Source organism: Miniopterus schreibersii, assembly GCF_964146895.1.
Source record: "Miniopterus schreibersii genome assembly, chromosome: 1".
Classification (NCBI taxonomy): Eukaryota; Metazoa; Chordata; class Mammalia; order Chiroptera; family Miniopteridae; genus Miniopterus; species Miniopterus schreibersii.
In genome coordinates, this window is record NC_138101.1 from 163,007,154 (window position 1) to 163,030,326 (window position 23,173).

General features: G+C 36.9%; 1 protein-coding gene across 2 annotated transcripts in view; it reads right to left on the reverse strand.

The window, feature by feature from the left end:
- AAGAB (alpha and gamma adaptin binding protein) overlaps positions 1-23,173 on the reverse strand; it is a 49,666-nt gene that overhangs the window by 15,983 nt on the left and 10,510 nt on the right. For both annotated transcript variants that reach the window (XM_081134289.1, XM_081134288.1), the window contains exons 2-5: positions 18,864-19,054; positions 18,629-18,725; positions 18,001-18,090; positions 14,610-14,693 (exon numbers count right to left, since the gene is read on the reverse strand). In XM_081134289.1, the coding sequence (XP_080990415.1) occupies positions 14,610-14,693; positions 18,001-18,090; positions 18,629-18,725; positions 18,864-19,054 (462 nt within the window). The remainder of the gene's footprint in view (positions 1-14,609; positions 14,694-18,000; positions 18,091-18,628; positions 18,726-18,863; positions 19,055-23,173) is intronic.

A 23,173-nucleotide genomic window follows, 5' to 3' on the forward strand; every position in this document is an offset into this window, starting at 1 on the left:
ACCTCGTGCTCCCAAGTTCAAGGCACAGTACTGAGCATGATGCCTAGATCATCTAATGATAATGAAGAACTTTGCAACTAGGCTTTCTGACATACCAGACAAATGGAAAGAGAAGGCAATCTCACTGGAGACCAAAAGGGTGGGGAGAACCAACTTTTAAAATCTGTCACATTTGGCATAAAGCACTGACCCAGAGTTTCTCCTTTCATGGTGATAATAAGGGGACATTATCAAATTATATAATCAGGCCCAAACAGTAGGTCTCCACAGCCATATGATCCCAGCTCTGACGGGGGCTGGGCTAACTCAAGAAGGCAGCTGAGATTTTATCCACGCCCCTTTCCTTGAGCCACAGCCAGACTTTCAGATCCAGGAACTGTGAGACAAGACAGCGCAGGAAAGGTTAGACAGTGAGCAAACTGATGTGGACGGAGACATCTACAATGCACAGCCCACTGCAAAGGCTCCTAACCACTTCATTTCCTGGACCATTTTGAATCCATGTCTTCAATGCATATAATGGAAATTCTGACTTCCCTAGAAATTTGACCTTTACAATGAATACGATGATGTTTGGGGATTTCCTCTAAGGTGGAGTTTAGTATATACAACCAGATCCAGTGTTTCTCTACCATTTTCATCAAGGTCCCTAAAGGAAAAACTTCTACTTCCTTCTCTACTCATAGCCAATACTTCTGACACCAGATGTGTGGGCTTTTCCACACCAAGCAATTCTCCAATTCTCGGAGAACATCAATTGGGTGTCCTACAATTTAACTCAGTTCTGTCACTAACTGCCCAGAGTTAGCGCAGGCCCCCCAGGTTAAGCGCAAACTCCCACAAAGCTGCCCTCTCCCCCACCCCCACCCCACTTCAGACCCCAACTGCAAGTCTCAGGTTCTCACCTGTACTACTGACCAACTAGCTATAAACTGGGATTTCCCACAATCCCATTCTCAAGTTCGATAATTTCCTAAAACAGCTCACAGAACTCAGGAAAGCAGTTTACTTATTCGATTAGTAATTTATTATAAAAGAATATAACTCAGCAACAACCAGATGTAAGAAATGCATAGAGAAAGGTATCTGGACATGCCACCCTCCCAGCACCGCAATGTGTCCACCAACCTGGAAACTCTCCAAATCCCACTGCTTAGGGGTAATGGAGGTTCCATAACACAGGCAGAATTAATCACTTGATTAACTCAACCTCCAGCCCTTTTCCCCACCCAGGAGATCAGGGTGAGGAGATGAAAGTTTCAACCCCCTAACAACCAGCCCCCTCCCCACAGGCTTTCTAAAAGTCACTTTATTAGCACAAACTCAGGTGTGGTGGAAAGGGGTTTGTTAGCGAATAACAAAAGACACACCTTTCACCTTTATTGCTCTAGAGCTGTTTTAGGAGCCAGGACAAAAACCAAATACTAATTTATTATATTATAGTAGAAGCTCTATGCCAGAAACTAAAGACACACTCCCCTCTGGGCCTTTCATTTTTTCCCTATTCATGACATACCCTCCCCATTGAAATATTAATACCACAGATACACTGTATATATGTTTACATATTATATGTACATCTGTGCTTTATATGTAAAAAAAGTAATATTTCCCCCCCACACACACACCTTAGAATCAATTTTCACCCCTTTGAGGCAATAGTGCCCCATATTAAGAATGCATGCTTCAACTTATGAAACAAGACATTGGCAAAGCCAAGAATATAAAACTAGGTTATTATAACTTAACCCAGAAGTTATGTCTCCGTATCAGGAAGATTTATAAATCTCTTTCTAGAATAATAATTTGCCTACAACTGTAGTACTAAAACCTGTTTGCTTTTACAATGTGAAATTAAGCAACAAAAACACATTAACTGAGTACCTACTATGTACGAATAAGAGTCTTCACTTAAACTGAAGAGAATCTGTTATGACTCTAAATAAAACAATTTAAAATACACTATTTCATTCACAAGTAATATATAAATATTTACTACATTAACTATCTAGAAGCCTTCTCTGTACTTTGGATTAAATGCAGAACAATGGGATATAGTTAGTATCAATATCATTTCAGACAGCCTTTTAAAAAGGATTTATTTAAAATGCAATAAACAAAAAAGTCCAAAATCTCAGATATGAGCATTACTTCTAGTCTGTCTTATTAAAATCTTACTAATGCCAGAAAACCTATGCTGATGGGGTTCTATAGGGAATGAACTCATCTGGCTCTGCCAATAATTTCCCAGGCAGCCTGGGTAAATTATTTAACCACTCTGCTCATTTCTCTAACCAGCCAATAATGTAAATCAACACACTTTAATGGAAAAATACACAACACTCCTGGGTCAGGAGACCTGCCCTCTGGTCCCACCTTAGCTACTGACTCACTATGTGAATACAGGCAAGTCACCTCTGTTTCCTGAGGCCTCATTTTCCCATCTGTAACAGGAAGACGTCATACCAGATGCACGCACGGAGATTCTACATTCTAAAGGCCTACACCTGGCTAATTCACACACACAAGCATACCAAACAAAACAATGCCCCTTATTAAAGTCTATAAAATTCAAGAACATGTAATCTATGTGAGCCCAACCAGTACAAGATTTCATAGAAAAAACACTGCATGGAAAAATGCTGGGAAGAAAAACATGATTGCTCTCCAATATAAGTCTTAAAAATTTAGGCCACATACCTTCCTAACTTAAGTATAAGTGTCATTCATGAGAGCTATTGTAGCCCCTTTGTGAACCATATCAATTTTATGCCTGGATCATCTTTTAGTGTAATGTACCCCATAAATTACCTCCTGCTATGTTCAATAATGCCTTCATTTTATTTATAATTGGTAAACCATTTTAAGCTTCAGGGAATGTCCCTAAATTACAGCAGTCTGGGATTTGGATTTGGGAAATCAGTCCATATTTACCCTCTTCATACCCTAACTAAAGATTCCAATTAAATCCCTTCCAAGCTTTTGTTTTTCCAAACTTATCCTACCTTAGACAATCTCCATTCTTCCCATCCCCTTGATCACTTCAGCCATGTATTACCATGGTCATACCATAAGACCTTATTATCACCAATAACTACAACCCCTTCATAGTCTCACTTTCATGCATTCTACACTCTGACCACCACCTATCGTTCCAGCTCACTCCCTCTCTATAGTATCCCCACCCAACTATCCTTCAACTCTGCTGGGGCCTCAGAAATAACATCTTTTCACTGAACCTCTCCCACTGATTTTCTCTCTCTCTTTCTAACCCAGCTTAAATTCCACAGTCAGTTATTATAATTACTCTCTTACGTTCACTATCTAATCCCTTGCCTCTCTCTTGCTGTGATACCCTTGCTTGGTAAAAGCACAGCTGATTACTCCATGCCTATACCCATATAGCTTAATGTAGCTGGGAAAAACACAGCTGCATTACTAGTTACTATGATGGCCTACAAAGCCCTAAATCAGGTGGGGAATGTCTGGCCCACCAAGCGGAATGGTCAGGCCCTGCCAAGGCAACCATAGGTGGGACTGGAAATTCAATAAATCTAGGGGCTTTTTTCATAGTTAATTTTAAAATTGATAATTTTGTATAGCCTGTAAATGAAATCATAAATATCCAAATGGCCCTTGGCAGAAAAAAGGTTCCCTACTCCTTCCCTAAATGATCTGGTCTTCCATTATCTCTGATCCTCTCTCCTCAGGCACACTGCACTCCTTGATATTCTCTAAATACATCAGGCATAGTTTCACCTTAGGAATTTGCTGTAGTAATTCCCTGTGCCTGATATGCTCTTCTCCCAGATATCCACGTGATGAAATGCCTCATCTTCTTCCTCAAATCTCAAGGCCTCAAGAAGACCTACCTTGACCACCCTATTTAATACTGCAATCTATCAGGCAAACTCAACACCCCTAACCCTTATTTATGATTTTTTCTATATCACTTATTATCTTCTAACAGACTGTGCAAGTTACTAATTACTTGTATTGTCTATTGACTACTGCCTCCCACCAGAATGAAAGCTCCAAAGACAAAATGTTTTGTTCATTTTGTTCACTGATGTATCCCAAGCACAAAGACCAATGCCTGGCATATAATAAGTAGTCAATAAATAATTTTTGTACGAATGAGTGAATGAACACTTGAAACCAGATCTTAAATTGTGGACCAGAGAGAGATTTGATGGAAGAGAAACTCAAATGGCTCAGGGTCTCAACTATGTCTCCTAGGCAATTAGCTATTTATAAAGGCTGTATTGCTTCTTTCAGATCTCAAGGAGGATTGTTTAATACAAGCACTGGTGACCTTGTCATGATACCAGCCCAAACTAGAAACAAGACCAAGGAAGTATGGAGGGCAGCACCCACTACTTTCCCCTTTGCCTCGAGGCGACTCTATAGTGGGCACAAACCTGTCTCCTTTCTCTGTCTTTGCTAAGTCAGAGGAGTGACTTACAAATGCTACATGATTAGAAATAGAAGCAAGTCAGTCAGAGGGCTAATACAGCTTTCAAAATGCCTAGCTTATTCCCATGGATTAAGCAAACTCTTACAAGTTAGAACTAGCTGACTATCATTTGTGTAAGTGGTTCTCAACCAGTGCTGCATATTTGAATTCCTGAGGCACTTAAAAAAATACTATAGCTGCCTCTCCCTTCTGAGCTAAACGGTCTGGGTGAGGCCCAGATGGACTAAGTTGTGACAGCTTCCAAGGTGATTCATATATGCAGCAAGAGCAGGGAGCCAAGGATGGAGATGAACCCCGTGGATGATTAGATAAAGAGATGTGATGTGTGTATGCATATACATATACACAATGCAGTATTACTCAGCCACAAAAAAAGATGAAATATTGCCACTTGTGACATGGATTGATCTTGAAAGTATTAATGCTAAGTGAAATAAGTCAGACAGAAAAGATTAAAAACTGTATAATTTCACTCATATGTGGAATAGAAAACAAAAAGTAACAAACAAAAACAAACTCTTAGATACGAACAACAGAATGGTGGTTATCAGAGAGTATGGAGGGGTGGGGGTGGGAGGAGGGTAAATTGGGTAAAGGGGGTCAAATATATAGTAATGGAAAGAAACTAGACTTCAGGTGGTGAGCATGTGAAAGAGCATATACAAACATAAAATTAGAATGTTGTACACCTGAATGTTACATAATGTTACAAACGAAAGCTACCTCAATAAATTTTATTGTAAAATAAATAACTAAATAAATAAAGCCTAAGAGAACAGGATCTGCATAAGGCCACACAGCTTAGTGCAATGTTGGGACTAGGAACCATCACTTGATTCTTTAGAGGAACAGCAGTAAAGGAGAAATTTCACTACAACATAACCATTTATAAGACTACAAGGTATAGTAGTTAAATGCATAAGACTTCAAAATTATAAAGGTCTAAATTCAAGGTCTACCATCAGGACTTCGATAGTTAACAGCTAATATTAATGGTTCTCAAACTTTGTTGCATATTATAATTATCTGGGGATAATTACCTAGAGAAGATTTCTTAAATCTCTATGCCCAGGCCTCACCCCATACAATTCAGAATCTCTGGGAGTGAGATTCAGGCATCAGCACTTTTTAAAGTTCCCCAGGTGATTCCAGTGTGAAAACAAGCTTGAGAACTGATAAGTTATATGACCTTAGGAAAATTACTTGACCTCTTTAAGTCTGTCTCATTTGGATATTGTGATTAAGTAAGATAATGTATGTATGTATGTAAGCAGCTGCTATTAGTATGATTACCACCTCCATGGTGTAAATGTCCCACAGAACTTTTATCCACTCATCATCTACTGATGGGCACTTAGGCTATTTCCAGATCTTAGCTATTGTAAATAATGCTGCTATGAACATAGGGGTACATATATTCTTTCTGAATGGTGTTTTGAGATTTTTAGGCTATATATCCAAAAGTGAGATCGCTGGGTCACACTGCAATTCCATTTTTAATTTTTTGAGAAAACTTCATACTCGTTTCCGCAATGGCTGCACCAGTCTTCATTCCCACCAGCAGCGCAGTAGGGTTCCCTTTTCTCCACATCCTCGACAGCACTTGTTGTTTGTTGATTTATCGATGGCAGCCATTCTGGTACGTGTGAGGTGATACCTCATTGTAGTTTTAATTTGCATCTCTCTGATGATTAGTGACATTGAACATTTTTTTGTATGTCTATTGGCCATCCGTATGCCATCTTTGGAGAAGTGGTTCTTCAAAAACTAAAAACACTTTTAGTTTTTGCCCACTGAGTATGATGTTGGCCCCTTTTTTTATTGGATTGCTTGTCTTCCTTTTGTTGAGTTGTATGAGTTCTTTATATATTTGGAAATTAACCCCTTATCAGATGTATAATTGGTGAATATGTTCTCCCATACAGTGGGATCCCTCTTCATTTTGATAATGGTTTCTTTTGCTGTGCAGAAGCTTTTTAATTTGACACAATCCCATTTATTTTTCCTTTGCTTCTCTTGCCCTAGGAGATGTATTAGTGAAAATACTGCTATAGGCAATGTCTGAGATTTTACTCCCCATATTTTCTTCTAGGGTTTTTATGGTTTCAAGACTTACATTTAAGTCTTTTATCCATTTTGAGTTTATTCTTGTGCATGGTGTAAGTTGGTGGTCTAGTTTCATTTTTTTGCATGTACCTGTGCAATTTTCCCAATACCATTTATTGAAGAGACTGTCTTTACTCCATTGTATGATCCTGCCTCCTCTGTCAAATATTAATTCACCATAATGGCATGGGTTGATTTCTGGGCTCTCTGTTGATTTCTGGGCTTTCTGTTGTGTTCCACTGAAACACAATACTGCCTATAGCAGTATTTTCACTAATACATCTCCTAGGGCAAGAGAAGCAAAGGAAAAATAAATGGGATTGTGTCAATATGCCTGTTCTTGTGCCAGTACCAGACTGTTTTGATTACAATGGCTTTGTAGTATAGTTTGACACCTGGTGTTGTGATCCCTCCAATACTGTTCTTCTTTCTCAAGATTGCTGAGGCTATTCGGGGTCCTTTTTGGTTCCATATAAATTTTTGGAATATTTGTTCTAGATCTGTGAAATATGCCATTGGTATTTTAATAGAGATTGCGCTGAATCTATAGATTGCTTTGGGTAGTATGGACATTTTAATGATGTTAATTCTGCCTATCCCTGAACACAGTATATGCTTCCACCTGTTTGTATCTTCCTCTATTTCTTTTTTCAATGTCCTATAGTTTTCAAGTACAGGTCTTTTATCTCCTTGGTTAAGTTTATTCCTAGGTATCTTATTTTGTTGTTGTTGTTGCAATGGTAAATGGGATTTATTTTTTTAGTTTCTCTGGAGTTCATTATTGGTGTACAAAAATGCCATTGATTTCTGGATGTTAATTTTGTATCCTGCTACTTTGCCAAATTCATTATGAAATCTAGTAGTACTTTGGTGGAGTTTTTTGTTTTGTTTTTTAATATATCTTTATTGATTTCAGAGAGAGGAAAGGAGAGGGAGGGAGAGAGAGAAATATCAATGACGAGAGAGTGACTGATCAAGCCCGCAACTGGGCATGTGTCCTGTCCAGGAATCGAACCCCGATCACCTGGGTCCTAGGTTGATGCTCAACCACTGAGCCATGCCCGGCCGGGCACTTTGATGGAGTTTTTAGGGTTTTCTATGTACAATATCATGTCAACTGCAAATGACAGTTTTACTTCCTCTTTTCTAATTTGGATGCCTTTTATTTTTTCTTCTGGTCTGATGGCTGTGGCTAGGACTTCTAGTACTATGTTGAATAAGAATGGTGAGAGTGAACATCCCTGTCCTGTTCCTGATCTTAAGGAAAACACTTTTAGTTTCTGCCCACTGAGTATGTTGGCTATAGGTTTGCAATATATGGCCTTTATTATGCTGAGGTATGACCCCTCTAACTCCACTTTGCTGAGAGTTTCTATCATAAATGGGTGCTGGATTTTGTCAAATGCTTTTTCTGCGTCTACTGATATGATGTGATGTTTATCCTTCAGTTTGTTTATGTGATGTATCACATTTATTAATTTGCAAATATTGTACCAGCCTTGCATCCCTGAAATAAATCCCACTTAGTCATGGTGTATAATCTTTTTAATGTATTGCTGGATCCAATTTGCTAATATTTTAGTTGAGGATTTTAGCATCTATGTTCATCAGAGATACTAGCCTATAATTTTCTTTCTTTGAAGTATCTTTATCTGGTTTTGGAATTAAGATAATACTGGCCTCAAAAGAAGAGCCTGGAAGTCTTCCTTCCTCTTGTATTTTCTGGAATAGTTTAAGGAGGATCGGTGTTAGTTCTTCTTTGAATGTCAAGCCATCCAGTCCAGGACTTTAGTTTGCTGGGAATTTTTGTTTTTGGGGGTTGTTTGTTTTTTTTTACTATTGCTTCAATTTCATTAGTTGTTATTGATCTATTCAAATTTTCTGATTCTTCCTGACTGAGTTTTGGAAGAATGTATGTTGCTAGGAATTTTGCCCAGGTTGTCCAGCTTCGTGGTGTATAGTTGTTCATAGTACTTTCTTACAATCCTTTGTATTTCTGTGACGTCAGTTGTTATTTCACCTCTTTCATTTCTGATTTTATTTATTTGGATCCTCTCTGTTTCTTGATGAGTCAGAGAAGGTTCATCAATCTTGTTTATCTTTTCAAAGAACCAGCTTTGGTTTCATTGATCTTTTGTACTTTTTTTAGTGTCTATGTCATTTATTTCCACTCTGATCTTTATTATTTCCTTCCTTCTACTTAACTCTGGACTTTTCTTCTTCTTCAACATTCAACTTTTTAAAGGTGTAAAATTCATTAGTTTCTAGTAGATTCACAAAGTTATGCTACCATCATCACTATCTAATACCAGAACATTCAAATCACCCCAAAAAGAAATCCTGTACCCATTAGTAATCCCTCCTCCCAGCCCTTTGGGACCATTAATCTACTCTCCATCTTTATGAATTTAACTATTCTGGACATTTCATGTAACTGAAATCAAAGTATGTCCCCTTTGTGTCAGGCTTTTTTCAGGTAGCATAATGTTTTTGAAGTTCATCCATGTTGTAGCATCCATCCATGCTCTATTTCTTCTAATGGCTGAGTAATTTTCCATTGCATGAATGTACCACATTTTATTTTCAGTTGTTTCAAATTCAGTTGTTTCCACTTTTGGCCATTATGAATAACGCTTCTAGAAAACATTTCTGTACAAGTTTTTGTGTGGACTTATGTTTTCAGTTCTCTTGGGTATTATACCTGAGTGGAAATGTTGGGTCATATGGTTTAATTTTTTGAGCAACTACTATTGTTCTAAAGTGGCTGCCATTTTAAATTCCCTGTAGCAGTATATGAAGGTTCTAATTTTTCTATGTCCTCATCACCAACACTTGTTATTGTCTCTCTTTGTTTATAGATAACATAGTGGTTGTGAAGTGGTATCTAGTCATGGTTGTGATTTCTTTAGTGACTAACGATGTTAAAAATCTTTTTATGTGCTTACTGGTCATTTGTGTATCTTCTTTGGGAAAATGTCTATTCAACTCCTTTGCCGTTTTTAAATTGGGCTTATTATTACTGAGTTATGAGTTCTTTATACATTCTAGATACTAGATCTTTACCAGATACATGGTTTACAAATTCTGAAGGTTACCTCTTCAGTTTCCTGAGTGTCCTTTGAAAAATGTAAGTTTTTAATTTTGGTGAAGTCCTATTTAACACATCTCTTCTTTGGTTGTTTGTGTATTATTAACTTTTAATGAAGAGACTATAAGCAAAAAGTTATTAGGATATCCTATAACCGGGCAAGTTGTTCAGACTTCTAAGAAGCAAAGAATTGAGCTGGACACTCATTCAAATAATGAATTCCTATTTAGGAAACACATCCACTTTATCTTGGTGAAAGGTAGGAAAGAAGCTACTCATACCTAAATTTTTAATTAACTAAATTTTCAGATTAAGCAATTAGGCTTTCAATAGTGGATAATAAAGTACAAAGAAATAAAACCCTAGTCAGAGTTGTACATTTTTAGGGCTATTTGCCATAACAGCTAAATTTTTATAGTTCTTACAAGAATTGGAATTTTTTTTTCAAATAAGTACATTTAAAATGGATTTTTAAGAGTTTCAAACTAATATTTTTCTCAATAAGTATAAAATTAAAGATGGGTATGGCATAACCTCAGTGTTCCATTACTGCTTGATAAATACTAAATAGATAATACATAATCCCAAATGACCTGAATTATATAACTTGCAATGTAATAATCCCAAGAATCAATTGTGATTATAGCAATTTTTCTAACAAAAACAACAAAGAAACTAGTCATTAGTGTCCTGAAAGTGAGAGGTAGCATCACTGTCTACATTTCCGTTTCACATTTAGTATGGTTTTTACTATACGCGATATTATCAATTTCTGCCACAGGAGTCAGTTTTTATTTGTTCAGATTCTTTATCCCCTACGCCCTCCCAACCCCCTGCAAAAAAGAGTTTGAAGTTTTTAAATGCTTATTTTCTTTGATTGCCATAATCATATGATTGTTTTCCCCTGCTCATGTGGTGATTTAAATAGATTTTTCTTATATTGATAAAGTTGTTTTCTTAAAATAACCCAACTAGGTCATGATATATTCATGTATTTCTGGGTTAGGGTTGCTAATATTTTGATTAAAATCATAGCATGTATGTTCATGAATGATGGCTTCTTTTTTTTTTTTAATCCTCACCCAAGGATACATTGTTGTGAGAAAAAAACATCAGTTGGTTGCTTACCATATGCGCCCCAACTGGAGATCAAACCTGCAACTTAGGTATGTGCCCTGACCAGGAATCAAACTCCAGACCCTTCAGTGCGTGAGACGATGCTCCAACCAACTGAGCCACGCCTGCCAGGACAAGATGGCCTCTTAATTTTCTTTACTGGTTCTATCTTTAGGAGTATGAATCATGTTAAGCTAGCCTTAGAATGAATTAGGTATGCTACCTCTCTTATTATTCTCAAAAATCTTGTGTAAAAATGTATTCCCTCATTAAATAATTGATTAAACTTTACATTTAAAAACAAAAACAAGAAAGAATACCTCTAATATCTTTCTTTACTCTGTCAACCAACTTTTTGATTTAAAAAAACTCATATGTGGAATCTAATGAACAAAATAAACTGATGCACAAAATAGATCCAGAAACATACAAGCATGGAACGGACTGACGAATCTCAGAGGGAAGGTGGAGGTGTGGGAGTAGGTGGGGAGAGATTAAAGAACTTATATGCATATATGCATAACCCATGGACACAGATAATAATGTGGAGAAGGTCTGGGGGTAGGGGGTGGGGGTGGGTGCCAGGTGGAGGGGATCAATGGGGGGGGGGGGAGGAGCCAGACATCTGTAATACTTTCAATAATAAAGATAAATTTTTTTAAAAAGTTTTCATTTACAAAGCTTTAAGTGGTGATAGCTGCACAGAAATGTTAATGTACTTAATGCCTCTAAACTGTACACTTAAAAATGGTTAAAATGGTAAATTTTATGCTATGTATATTTAACCACAATTTTAAAAAGAGAAAAATAAAAGGAGAGAAAGAAAAGGAGGGGAAATGAAAGAGAAAAAGAAGTAGAGAAGATGGAAACCCTCAAAACAAATAAACCAGTCTGAGCACCTGCTGGTAGACACATTCAAGAAAAGCCTGCTGAGAGGAAGGTGCAGTTCACCAGGCCCTAAGACCACCAGTGAAGCAAGGGTCTGCCAAGAGCATGGGGTAGGTTGCCCTGGAAGAGTAAAAAGACCCACCACATATTCATATAGAGCTTTGTCTCTACTCTAAGATGTGGGGCTATACAAGGATGTTCTTCACGCTTCCTAGGACCTAGGCTGTACCCAAATGTTACTGTACTTCCATATCCAGGGCTCCTCCTAGAGAGAAGATAATGATGTTTCCTTCATACCACATAAGCTAGGATCCTCTTAAACATGGAATTAAGTAAATGGCAATATTTTGGGTTTTGGTTAACAACAAATCAATGTACCAATACTGTTGAGAAAAGAAGCAAAGGTACTTCAGGGAAAAGAACCATGAGAAATCCACAGTATACTTCGTTGCTTTGCAGGTCTCTTAAGAATACTGTTTAGTATTTAAGCAGAATGCCCCCCACCCCAGAAAATACCGTTGGCCATAATTCCAAAGTAATAAAGTATGTTTAGTCCAGCTTCTAAATTTATAGCCACAAATGTAAATTGCAAGGCAGTACTTCCTTAATGTATGAACTTGAGGAGGGGGCAGATGTTTCAAAACGTAATTGAAGCCAAATAAGCTTTTCTTCTTCTTTAAAAAAAAGATTTTTGTTTTATTTTAGAGAGAGAGGAACGGGGAGACAGAGAGGGAGAGAGAGAAACATTGATTTGTTGTTCCACTTATTTATGCATTCATTGGTTGATTCTTCTATGTGCCCTGATCAGGCAACCTTAGTGAACCCGCAACCTTAGTGTATCAGGACAATGCTTTAACCAAGTAAACTACTCAGCCAGGGCAAATAAGCTTTTCCGAAAATATTTTTCATAAATATAAAAGCACCACTGAATATAATTTTATTACAAATTGATTGAGTTTATGTACCATACCTTAAACATATTTTCATAGTGAAGATATAGTCCACAGCAATGCCTCAATGTGACAAATGCTCAAGGATTTGATGAATGAATGAACGAGACCAAGCCTCAATTTGAGTTTGTTCTGGTAACAGGGAGGTGGCAAGAGAGGCTAAAATCTCCTTATTTTTTATATATCTATCAGGGCCTTATTTTGAATGCTATCACAATAAAATAATCTCTTATCTTTTCAATTCAATGCAACAGACACATTAGATTCCCCCTAGAAAGAATGAAGTAGGAAGACGGAATGACAAGGGGAGGAGGGAGCACCTTACTATGCCAGAAGGAGCTTCTCTAGTGATGACATATGTTAGATGAGAACTCAGGCAAGGTTAAGAGCCCCCATCTCACTTAACACTCGAGTGTTGACCAAAAACTGAGATGAAATATTTTACTTCTATAAAACTGATCTGCCACTCGACCCTTTATCTTAGGGAATATGGGGTAAGCTCACTATAAATATGATTTTTCTCATTCCCATCTGTAGTGTTTCACCTAGCATAGCATACTTGTTGAGAAGCCAAGTGCTAAAGAGAGAAAAACACTATTCAAGCAGTAGTTCCTAAAGATCTATGTTATGGGTTCAATTGTATCCCCCCCAAATTCATATGTTGACGTTCTAACCCCCAATACTTTAGAATGTGACCTTATTTGGAAATAGGGTCATTGCAGATGTACTTAGTTAAGATGAGGTCATACTGCAGTTGGGTGGGCCCTTAATTCAATATGACTATTGTCCTCACAAAAAGAAGAAATTTGGACACAGACAGGCACACAGGAAGAATGCCATGTGAAGATTAGAGTTATGCTGCCCCAAGCCAAAGAACTACCAGAAGCTAGAAGAGAAACCTGGAACAGATCCTTCCCTATCACCTTCAGAGGGAACATGGCCCTGATGACACCTTGATTTTAGAATTCTGGCTGCTAGAACTGTAAGACAATAAATACCTGTTTTTCTAAGCCATCCTGTTTGTGGCACTTTGTTACTGCAGCTTCAGAAAATTGATCCAGATAATAAGAGGCTCATGTGCACCAACCAGCCTACCCACTTCAGAATGCACTCAGATCCAGCTCTCCACCCCATTAGCCCAGGCCCCAACACCTCACCAGTGAGCTGCTGTAACAGCTGCCTAGTCTCTCTGACCTCAGACTCTACCTCTTCTTTCTTCAACTGCCAAACCCACCTGCACACCACCATGATATTAAACTTTCAAAGATGTCAACTTCTTTGCATCACTCTCTTGTTAAAAAAAATCTCTAGAGACTCACCAATTCCTATACCAAAAATCCCAGATTCTCCTCCCTAGCATTCAGGCCTCTCTCTTCTAAGCTAGCTCCAATTGCTAGGTGAGATTCCGCTAGTGATGCTAGAATATACAACCACTGTTACTGATGCGATGATGTCTCCTCCCTTGCTTGTCACTTTCCCTTTTCACCAACGCAAATCTTGACCACCCCATAAAGATTACTCCAAGATCTGCTTTCTCCTTGAAGGTCTCCCTATATACTGAAGTCCATAGCCAAGGCCACTTGTCTGCCCTCTAGGCAGTTGCTGCTCGTATCAGTCATTCTGTTCTCATCTCGAATTGCCTTGCATGATTACCTAGCATTTAAAAAGTGCACATTTTGCACAGATGGACTATGAGCTCCTTAAGTAGAAGGTTCATGTTTTACAATATTGGGGGTACTTCTCAAAGCCAAAGACAATGCTAGGCATATTATAGGAAAGCTCTAGATTCTTACTGAATTAACTATTAAACATATATTTAAAATTCTTAGAAGTATTACTTTTGACTCTTCCTTCAACTGGGGACAAAACTGAACAAACCTACAGATTTCATGTAATCCTTATGGTTCCACATATATCAAATAATTTTAAACTTATAAGAAACAGGAGGAAAACTCCTCAGGACATTTAGTCCCAAGTTACTTACCATTCTTCATCACTACGTTGGACCAGACATTAGCATTCAAGGCTTGAACAATTCGCTTTACTCCTGTAGATTCTGGGAAGTCATCTAATCAGTAAGGTAAAATATATATATTTATACATGTACTTATATATGTGTGTATATAGATATCCAAGCCACATTTTTAAATAACTGTGGCTTAATTATTTTGCTTATTTAGTTGTTTCTTCACATTGTAACCTATATGAGAAAAAATTAAAGCAAATACCAAGCTCAGAGCTCCTGATAAGCATATTCTAGAAACTTCTTTAGTCAGTTTTGCTCAGTGGTTAGAGCATCGACACATGGACTAGAGGGTCCTGGGCTCAATTCTGGCCAAGGGCACATACCTCGGTTGCAGGCTTGGCCCTGGTCAGGGTGCGTGTGGGAGGCAACCAATCAATGTCTCTCTCACATCAATGTTTCTCTCTCTCTCTCTGAAAAGCAATGGAAAAAATATCCTCGGGTGAGGATTAAAAAAAAGAATATTCTAGAAACTAAAACAATGAGAAAAACACACAATATAAGAGGCTTATATAATAACATCATCGCCATTGCCTCACCAATGACACCTACTCATATTCTCCTGAAAATGTTAGTTTCCCTTAATTATACAATCCCGGGAGAATACTAGAGTACTACCAATCTTGGTTATTTAGAGAATGATTTTGCTGAAGGCAGGAATGGTCCCATTAGTATGCTAAAACATCCTGCAAAGGCCCTTTCTTCTCCTGGGAACAATAAAATAATTATTGTTTATAACTCATATCTAGAGAAAAACTTCCTGATCAGAGAAAGATAGTTCAAGAGTGAGAAGTTAAGTTACTATAACCAGAGTGTAAGAGATAGAAAAAGTGTCATTAAAAATACCCGACAATTTAGTTAGTTTAGTATTGGTATTATCCTGCTTCTGAAATTTAACTGATACTACTCTAAACAAGGCACTAATCCCAGTTAGCACACCAATAATAAGGTGGTATTCTTAGTTACACTGTAGGTATGAATGTGTATAAAGGAAATGGAGATCCTTCAGATAATGAGTATTACAAGACTGCATATGGCTGAAAGGACAAAGTCTCTTACGAATTTACAGAGCACAGTACACATTGAACCTGTCTCTAATGGAAGAGCACAGAATTAGAAGTCAGAAGATCTGAAACTGAATCCAGGCTCTGCAACTTATTAGCTATTTGATCAAGGGCAAATATCACTTATGCTATTCTAAAAGAAAAGTGGGGATGAAACCACTCCATGCACGACTCTCCTAGAGGAACAATGCGTAGAATTGGTGATTTACTAGCGTAACCTTCTCCTCTAGCCCGGATACCCCCTGAAAGCAGGAATCATGTCTTGCTGAGTTCATTATTCCCAATGCTTACATAGTGCCTGAATGACAGCAGGCCCTCAGTAACTGCTGGACTGATGATCGCTTAGAGAGTACCAACCTACCAACTTAACAGAAATAGGGTGAGGACTGAACCAAAAATACTCTACAAAAATGAGTTTATCATCATCAATGCTTAAATGAATAAAGGGCATGTTTATCTTAACTATGAATGATTTAATTCTTGAAAAAATAATACTTCAGATGATATAACCAGGAACCAAAAATATGGCCTGAAGAGCCAATAAGATGAAATTTAATACAAATAAGCATAAACTTTCATACTGATGTTTGAATAATACATGCAAATAAAGGACAATGGTATATGGCTTAAGAACTGTTTGCATTAAAAAATTCTAGGAAAGTTTTAGTTACACTGCCTAAAGATGATATGTCAAAATCTACTTTAAGATTAAGCTGAACTGCCCAGCTAGCATGGCTCAGTGGTTGAGCATCGACCTATGATCCAAGAGATCAGGGTTCAATTCCCAGCTCGATCCCTGGTAGGGGGCATGCAGGAGGCAGCCGATCAATGACTCTCTCATCATTGATGTTTCTGTCTTTCTCTCCCTCTCCCTTCCTCCCTCCATACACAAACACACACACACACATATATAAAGATTAAGCTGAGTTCATCTAAGAACATTGTTCAGACAAGGAACAAGAAGAAGTGTAGTGGTATAAAAAAGCAGAGATTCTAAAATGAAAACAGATTTAAATAAATGACTCAAATATCTACTCTCAAGGACAATAGGAAGGAGAGAAAATTCTAGAGAAAAATAAGCGACTACACACATGCTCACATACACAGAATAAGGCACAAGTTTTAGGGGACCTAGAAAAACATGGAGGGAGAAATCGCACTTGCTAATGTTCAATATTCTTAAAACTGTACAGGGAGAAAAATTAACCTTTTTATTTCACTTTTGTCTTCTTCTCTGGCAAGGTTTTATTCCCAAAGGTAATATTTTGAAAAAAATTCTAAACAAGCTATAATATAGAAGGACATTTCTTAATTCCTTTAAAATATATGTTTCATATAAGGATTACTTATATCCTATCTATGTAATTTAATTCGTATTGGTTGCCCCTGCCTAGAATGTCTTTTGGAACAACTGGCATCTTTTCAATGCCAACTCCTCATCAGTCCAGTCCTCTAAATACAATTCCAGTACGTTTTCAATTTCTTCCCCATGAACCAGTTGACAGGTGGGAGTTCATGGTACCAACTCATTCTTTAAAATAATCTCTTCTGTCTCTGAAATACCACAGTACCAATATTTTTTAATAAAACGAATGATGCCCCACTTGGCAATTCAATTATTTATATAGATGTTTTATCTCTTGTGCCAGATGATAAGGTTTTGATGGGCCAAAATCTGTCTTATCTTGGTAGATCCCATAGTAGCTAGCATAGGTGTACTTAGAAGAAGTAGAGATGAGAAGAAAAATGGGGGAGGGGAAATGAAAGGGAGAAGAAATAGAAGGTCCAGACTGCAGTAGAAGGCAGTTAAATGCAGAGCTACCCCAAGAGGGCATTCTGAGTCTATTTTTGGTTTCAAATGTCCAAAAGACATACAAATAGAACTGGCATACCTATGGTTCTTGGGAGTTCAGCCTTGGGTTACTAGGAATTCAAAATGAGAAACATAAACTTTACCTGTTTATGAATATAAGTCAAACTCTCTTTTTCAGATGTGGAGAAAGGATAAGCAATTAGGAAAATGACTAAGCTTTAAGGCAGAAATCCTCTAGCTTCATGTGTAAGAAAAACAAACATTTCAAAAGCCCTAAAATGGATTGTGAACCCAAATAAATGGATTATTTGATTAATGGTAAGACCACATCAATGGATTTTGCACAAATCTTTTCAAGCACGGGGGAGGGGGGGGGGGGATGTTTTTTTAATTTCACTGTGATTCTTCTTTCAAGAATTAAATAATCTTATATCTCAATCCAAATTCCACATTTTCTCAAGACATAAACACTTACCATCCTCCTCAGGCAATTCTTCTGGACTAAGTTCTACCAGTTCAAAGCCATGTTTTATACACCATTCTTGAGCTTTTTGTCGGTTTACACCTAAAATAATATGCAAACAAATATATTTATATGTAAAAATAAAATATGAGCCCTAGTTGGGCAGGGCAGTTGGTTAGAGCATCATTCACATACACCATGGTTGCAGGTTCAATCCCCAGTCAGGGCACATACAAGAATCAACCAATAAATACATAAGTGTAACAACAAAATTGATGTTCCCCCCTCTCTTTCTCAAATCAATAAATTTTAAAAATTTAAAATAAAAATATGAATATTGCTGCAATACTATCCATAAATCTCAATGTGTTTCTACTAATGTCAATATTATTCTACAGGAACCCAAAATAAAGTAATAAAAAGAAAATGATTTCTCAAACCCAAAGTGTCCATTATTTAAAAAAGAAGAAAAGTAAATATTGCAAGATTCCAAAGAGAAATAGCTTAAGATATTTAGTTAAAGTAATAAAGTCATATGAGATACACTATTCTTAGTTAAGGAAACAAATGGATTCTGTTTACCAAAGAATGGCAAATGTATTTACAAACTACCACTTCCCACCCCATTGAAGTGTCTTACCATTCTCAGACACTCTATCACAGACCAAGATCATCACCTCAGGTAACCATGCTTCTGCCAGGGGGAGCCATGAGGAGACACTATCAAGACCAGATTTCTAGAGGGAGGGAAAACAAGCATACAAACAAAAGCAGAAAAACAGACATGAAGAGAACTCACAAAAAACTCAAGGTTAAAAAAAAAGAAAACATAAGATATTTTCTTATTCAAAATGTCATGGAAAACAAAATCTTACTTGTGTGCTGTCAAAGTAAACCACAAATGCTTGGACAGATTCTGCAATCTCTGCAGTGACGAGAAACTTGTTCGGCACTACACATAGATTGATATCGGCTGAATAGTACTTATTATCAATGGCCCAAGGATAAAATCTCACGGCATCATTGGCAGTCGCTTCCACAACAAGATCTTCTGTTCCAAGGATGTCTAAATAAATGACACAACATTACCATGGAAAGTGCAAAACCAATGTACATAGGTCAATTTTCTCAATAAGATACCAGAGTAATATGGTACTTAGGCTGCTTCCCTTCACACAAGGATTTCAAAGGGCCTCACATTTATTAGAGTATTTTCTTCTCTGGTCACTTGATTATAAAAGTAATGGTGACATAATGTAACTCATTGGCTTTTTGCTTTAAGAACACAAACACCACTGCGACTAGATTAGGTAGAGAACAAAACAGTCATCTCACCTAACACCCAGAAAAGAAGTAGAAGAGAATGACAGCTGTATTTATTTCATCGCTTATGAATTTCATGGAAGATGGATGATGATAAAAATCCTAAAAAGTCTGTAACCATTTCATACTTATTGCAAGCTAAAAGGAAGATAGCATTAAGGCTAAATCATTAATAAAATGAAGAGTTACACATATTCCCTGGGCCAAATGCTTACGAATTAATTCAACTAATAAAATAAAAGAATAGATACTGATAAATGAGCCCAATTCCATTTATATTCAGCCTTGTTCAGATCTTTGAAAGCCAATTCAAATTCTTATTTGACAAAGACACTTCTGGAAAATTTTTAATGTTTAATAGCCAAGCAAGTTAAATGATTCAGAATATAACTAAATCTTTCAGAAACCCATGTACAACATGGGTATAACTAATGAAATTCTTACAGTAAAAACCAAAAATAAATATGGTCATGGAACCATTGAAGCATTCTGCTTCCATATCATAAAATATTTAGAAATGGAAGAGACATTAGAAATTGTTCTAACTTACACTCTCATCTCTCATGCCCATACCTACAACCTCCATTTAATACAGATGTGAAAAATGAACTTAGAGAAGTAAAATGACATGCCACTAATTGAGTTATTCTAAGAATATACAGCAAAATGGCGACAAACTCAATGCATAATATTGATGAACATGTGAAGTATTTCTCAAACTTACAGATAGAAGAACACTGAAAACTAAAAATTCCAGAGCTAAGGTTATGTATTTAGGACACTGCCATAGTTTTTGCTCATCAGAAATATATGGGGAAATTATTTAATCCAAAAGACTGCTAGGAATCATGTATAATACTATAGAAAGCATGTGTGTGTATGTGTGTGTGTGTGTGTGTGTGTGTGTGCGTGTGTGTGCTTTTTCCCCCCGATTGGTAACCCTTCATCATGTGGTTATGAGCAGGAACTGAAATTAAGACTTTACCTTTGACATAAGGCACACTGTGAAACTAACTTTCTAAAATTTTTCACCAAAACTAGACTTGCCACTCTTAAATTAACAGAAGGTCTGGGCCAATATTTGAAAATCTGATTTTACCCTATCTCTTTAATTTCTATCTAAAGTCAAAATCTTTATTAATTATCAATCGATTCCATAGCAACCAGCTGCAATGTCCCTCATAGAGCCTTATGACAAGTTCAGGCAGGAAATATACAGAAAGAACACATGTTATTAAAGTCAAAGATTCAGTTTTCATCTAAATGTCTCACAGGGGAAAAAAAACCAAGATCAAAGTCTATGTTGCATTCAAAGCTAATATTCCAAACTCCAAGCAGGTGGCGCAGCAATATGCCAATAAAAGCACATATGGAAGAAGGCAAACTAAACGAAGGAGAGTAGCAAAAAATGTATAAACTGATTGTTTTGAAAGGGTAGGAGGAGCCACCATATGGATCAGTCTTCACTCATGAGTAACTTTTTAAAATAACAGATTATTTTTTTAAAGGGGGGAAGCAGAAAGAGTAAAATAATGAATTCACTTATTGTTAATGGGGAAAGTACAAGGAGCATGGGGTCACTGCAATCAGTTCTTGGTATTTCCTAAACTGGTTGTATTGTTAAAAACTAGAATAAAATTTGGGTCATGCTTTTTTCAAGACAGTGTCTTCAACTAACATGAAAAAAAAAATCAATTAAAATGTCACACTTAACAACTGCAATTTAGACTATCTGGATCCATTAAGGATGGTTCATTTTATTAATGAATACAAAAGAACACACCCGTGAGTGTTACTCAGAACTCTTAAAATTTCAATTTTATACTATCCTTTGATTTTTAAGTGATTAAAATATTTACTTAACACATAGAAAGAAGCTGTTTATTTCTCTTTTCTCTAAACCTAGATGAGAACAGAACCAATAAATTGGGAAAATGAATTTCACCTTTCAATGTTTTAGTAGCTGGATTTTTAAAGATTCTTTGTGCTGCCTAAAACAATCTGATAGCTCAATTTACTTATTTTTAACATTTTATGACTAATCAGATACTTTCGGCAAGGCTGCATATGGACTTTATTATCACATCTGTGCCACATTAGAACTATAGAGAATAGTGAAGATTGTTTCACTCTAGTTCTTATCATCAATATCATAATGTAGACTTTAATTTAAAAAATGTAAATGCCTATACTAAATATAGCTTTTATCTCTCATCTTCTGTATGTGGTTTCAAATGTTTAACAAGTTTATTCTTTTCCAAATTAAAACAAAAATTACTAAAACACTTGTGCATATGGCTAAGTTTCTGGAGATCAGCCAGTACAATTCACTTATTTCACAGATAAGAAAACTGAGAGCCAAAAGAGTCACCTGCCTAATGGGAGCAGAGCCTAAAATGGAATTCAGGTCACCAAGCATTCTTTCCTACCACACTGTGATGCATTACACGTCAAGATAGCTAGCACCTGAACCGCATCACACTCATATCTAATGGTCACAAGCCAAAATTAACCTATTGCCCTTTTCGGAAAACCAAAAATAACAGTCAGAACGAGGACACCAGAATACATGAGCCTGCAGCACAATCAGAAACTGTCGGTACTTCTATGTCAAAAGTGAGTCATAGTGATCTTGGGGGGGGCGGGGGCGCCAGACAGACTTCCTAGAAAAACCTGCAATGGTCTGTCTCCCTTCTTTGCCCTTCACTAAACTGAGTTTGATGTAGACAAATGATACACAAATAAAATCAGGAACAGCCTCTCCCTCCTCCTAGTGGATGTCAGCCTGTCTCATTCACACTGTTGGCAGCCACCTGGTGGAGCTGTAATATATCATTTTTTTAAGAGACAAATACTAGGTGATTAACTGCTGGGTCTGTTACTACAAACTTGGTTTCACAGCTTAAAATAGTTAATTTGTAGTGTTTTCAGATGAGAAGTTAAATGTCAACCCAGAACCAGTAGTAAGGATAAAACTTTTCCCATTTTAAGTAAAGTATAAATATCTTTCTCCGTTTGAGAAACTGTTTTACATAGCCACCAACTCTTCAGCAACTCCTATTTGCTTTCTCACTTCCTTGGTGAACTTATTTCTCCTAGAATTCCACATGAAAAGACAGACTCAAGAGAGCTGAAGAAAGCTGTGTGCCAAAGAAGCATTTCATTTTAGTATCCAACAACCCCCTCTTCCTCCTGCCTGGCCTTGCACTATGCCCTGTCTATTCTAATGTTCCTTTCCTCAGAGAAAGGGTACGTGTGGTAAGAAAGGAGGCAGCTAATTTTCTACAGTTCAGAATCAGTAAGAGGTGATACTCCCTTTAATATGAATTAGGAAGCCAGATGAAGTTTTAAGGTGAATTCCCAAATCACCACAAATACCCATTTTCCCTCTCTCTCTCTCTCACACAAATATACAGGGTGGGGCAAAATAGGTTTATAGTAATTCATATGGAAAATACAATAATTAATAAATACTAATATAAGAATCAATTCTGTGTTTCACGTACTCACAACTGTAAACCTACTTTTGCCCTAAGCTGTGTGTGTGTATATATACACGTGTGTGTGTGTGTGTGTGTGTGTGTGTGTGTGTGTGTGTGTGTGTATATATATATATATATATATATATATATATATATATACTTACCCCCTCAACCTATCCAACCCAGCCAAAAAAGACAAAATACGTACATTCCAAACTAAGTACATTGATACTGTTTGGGATTATTCATATCTCCTTTAGTAGTAGAATTAAGGGCACTTTTAATACCAGTAGAATTAATATACACTTAACTAACCATGGCATTCTTTATGAAAAGTTGTCCAGTGGTTAAATCTTATTTTCTATGCCCCGAGGGAAATG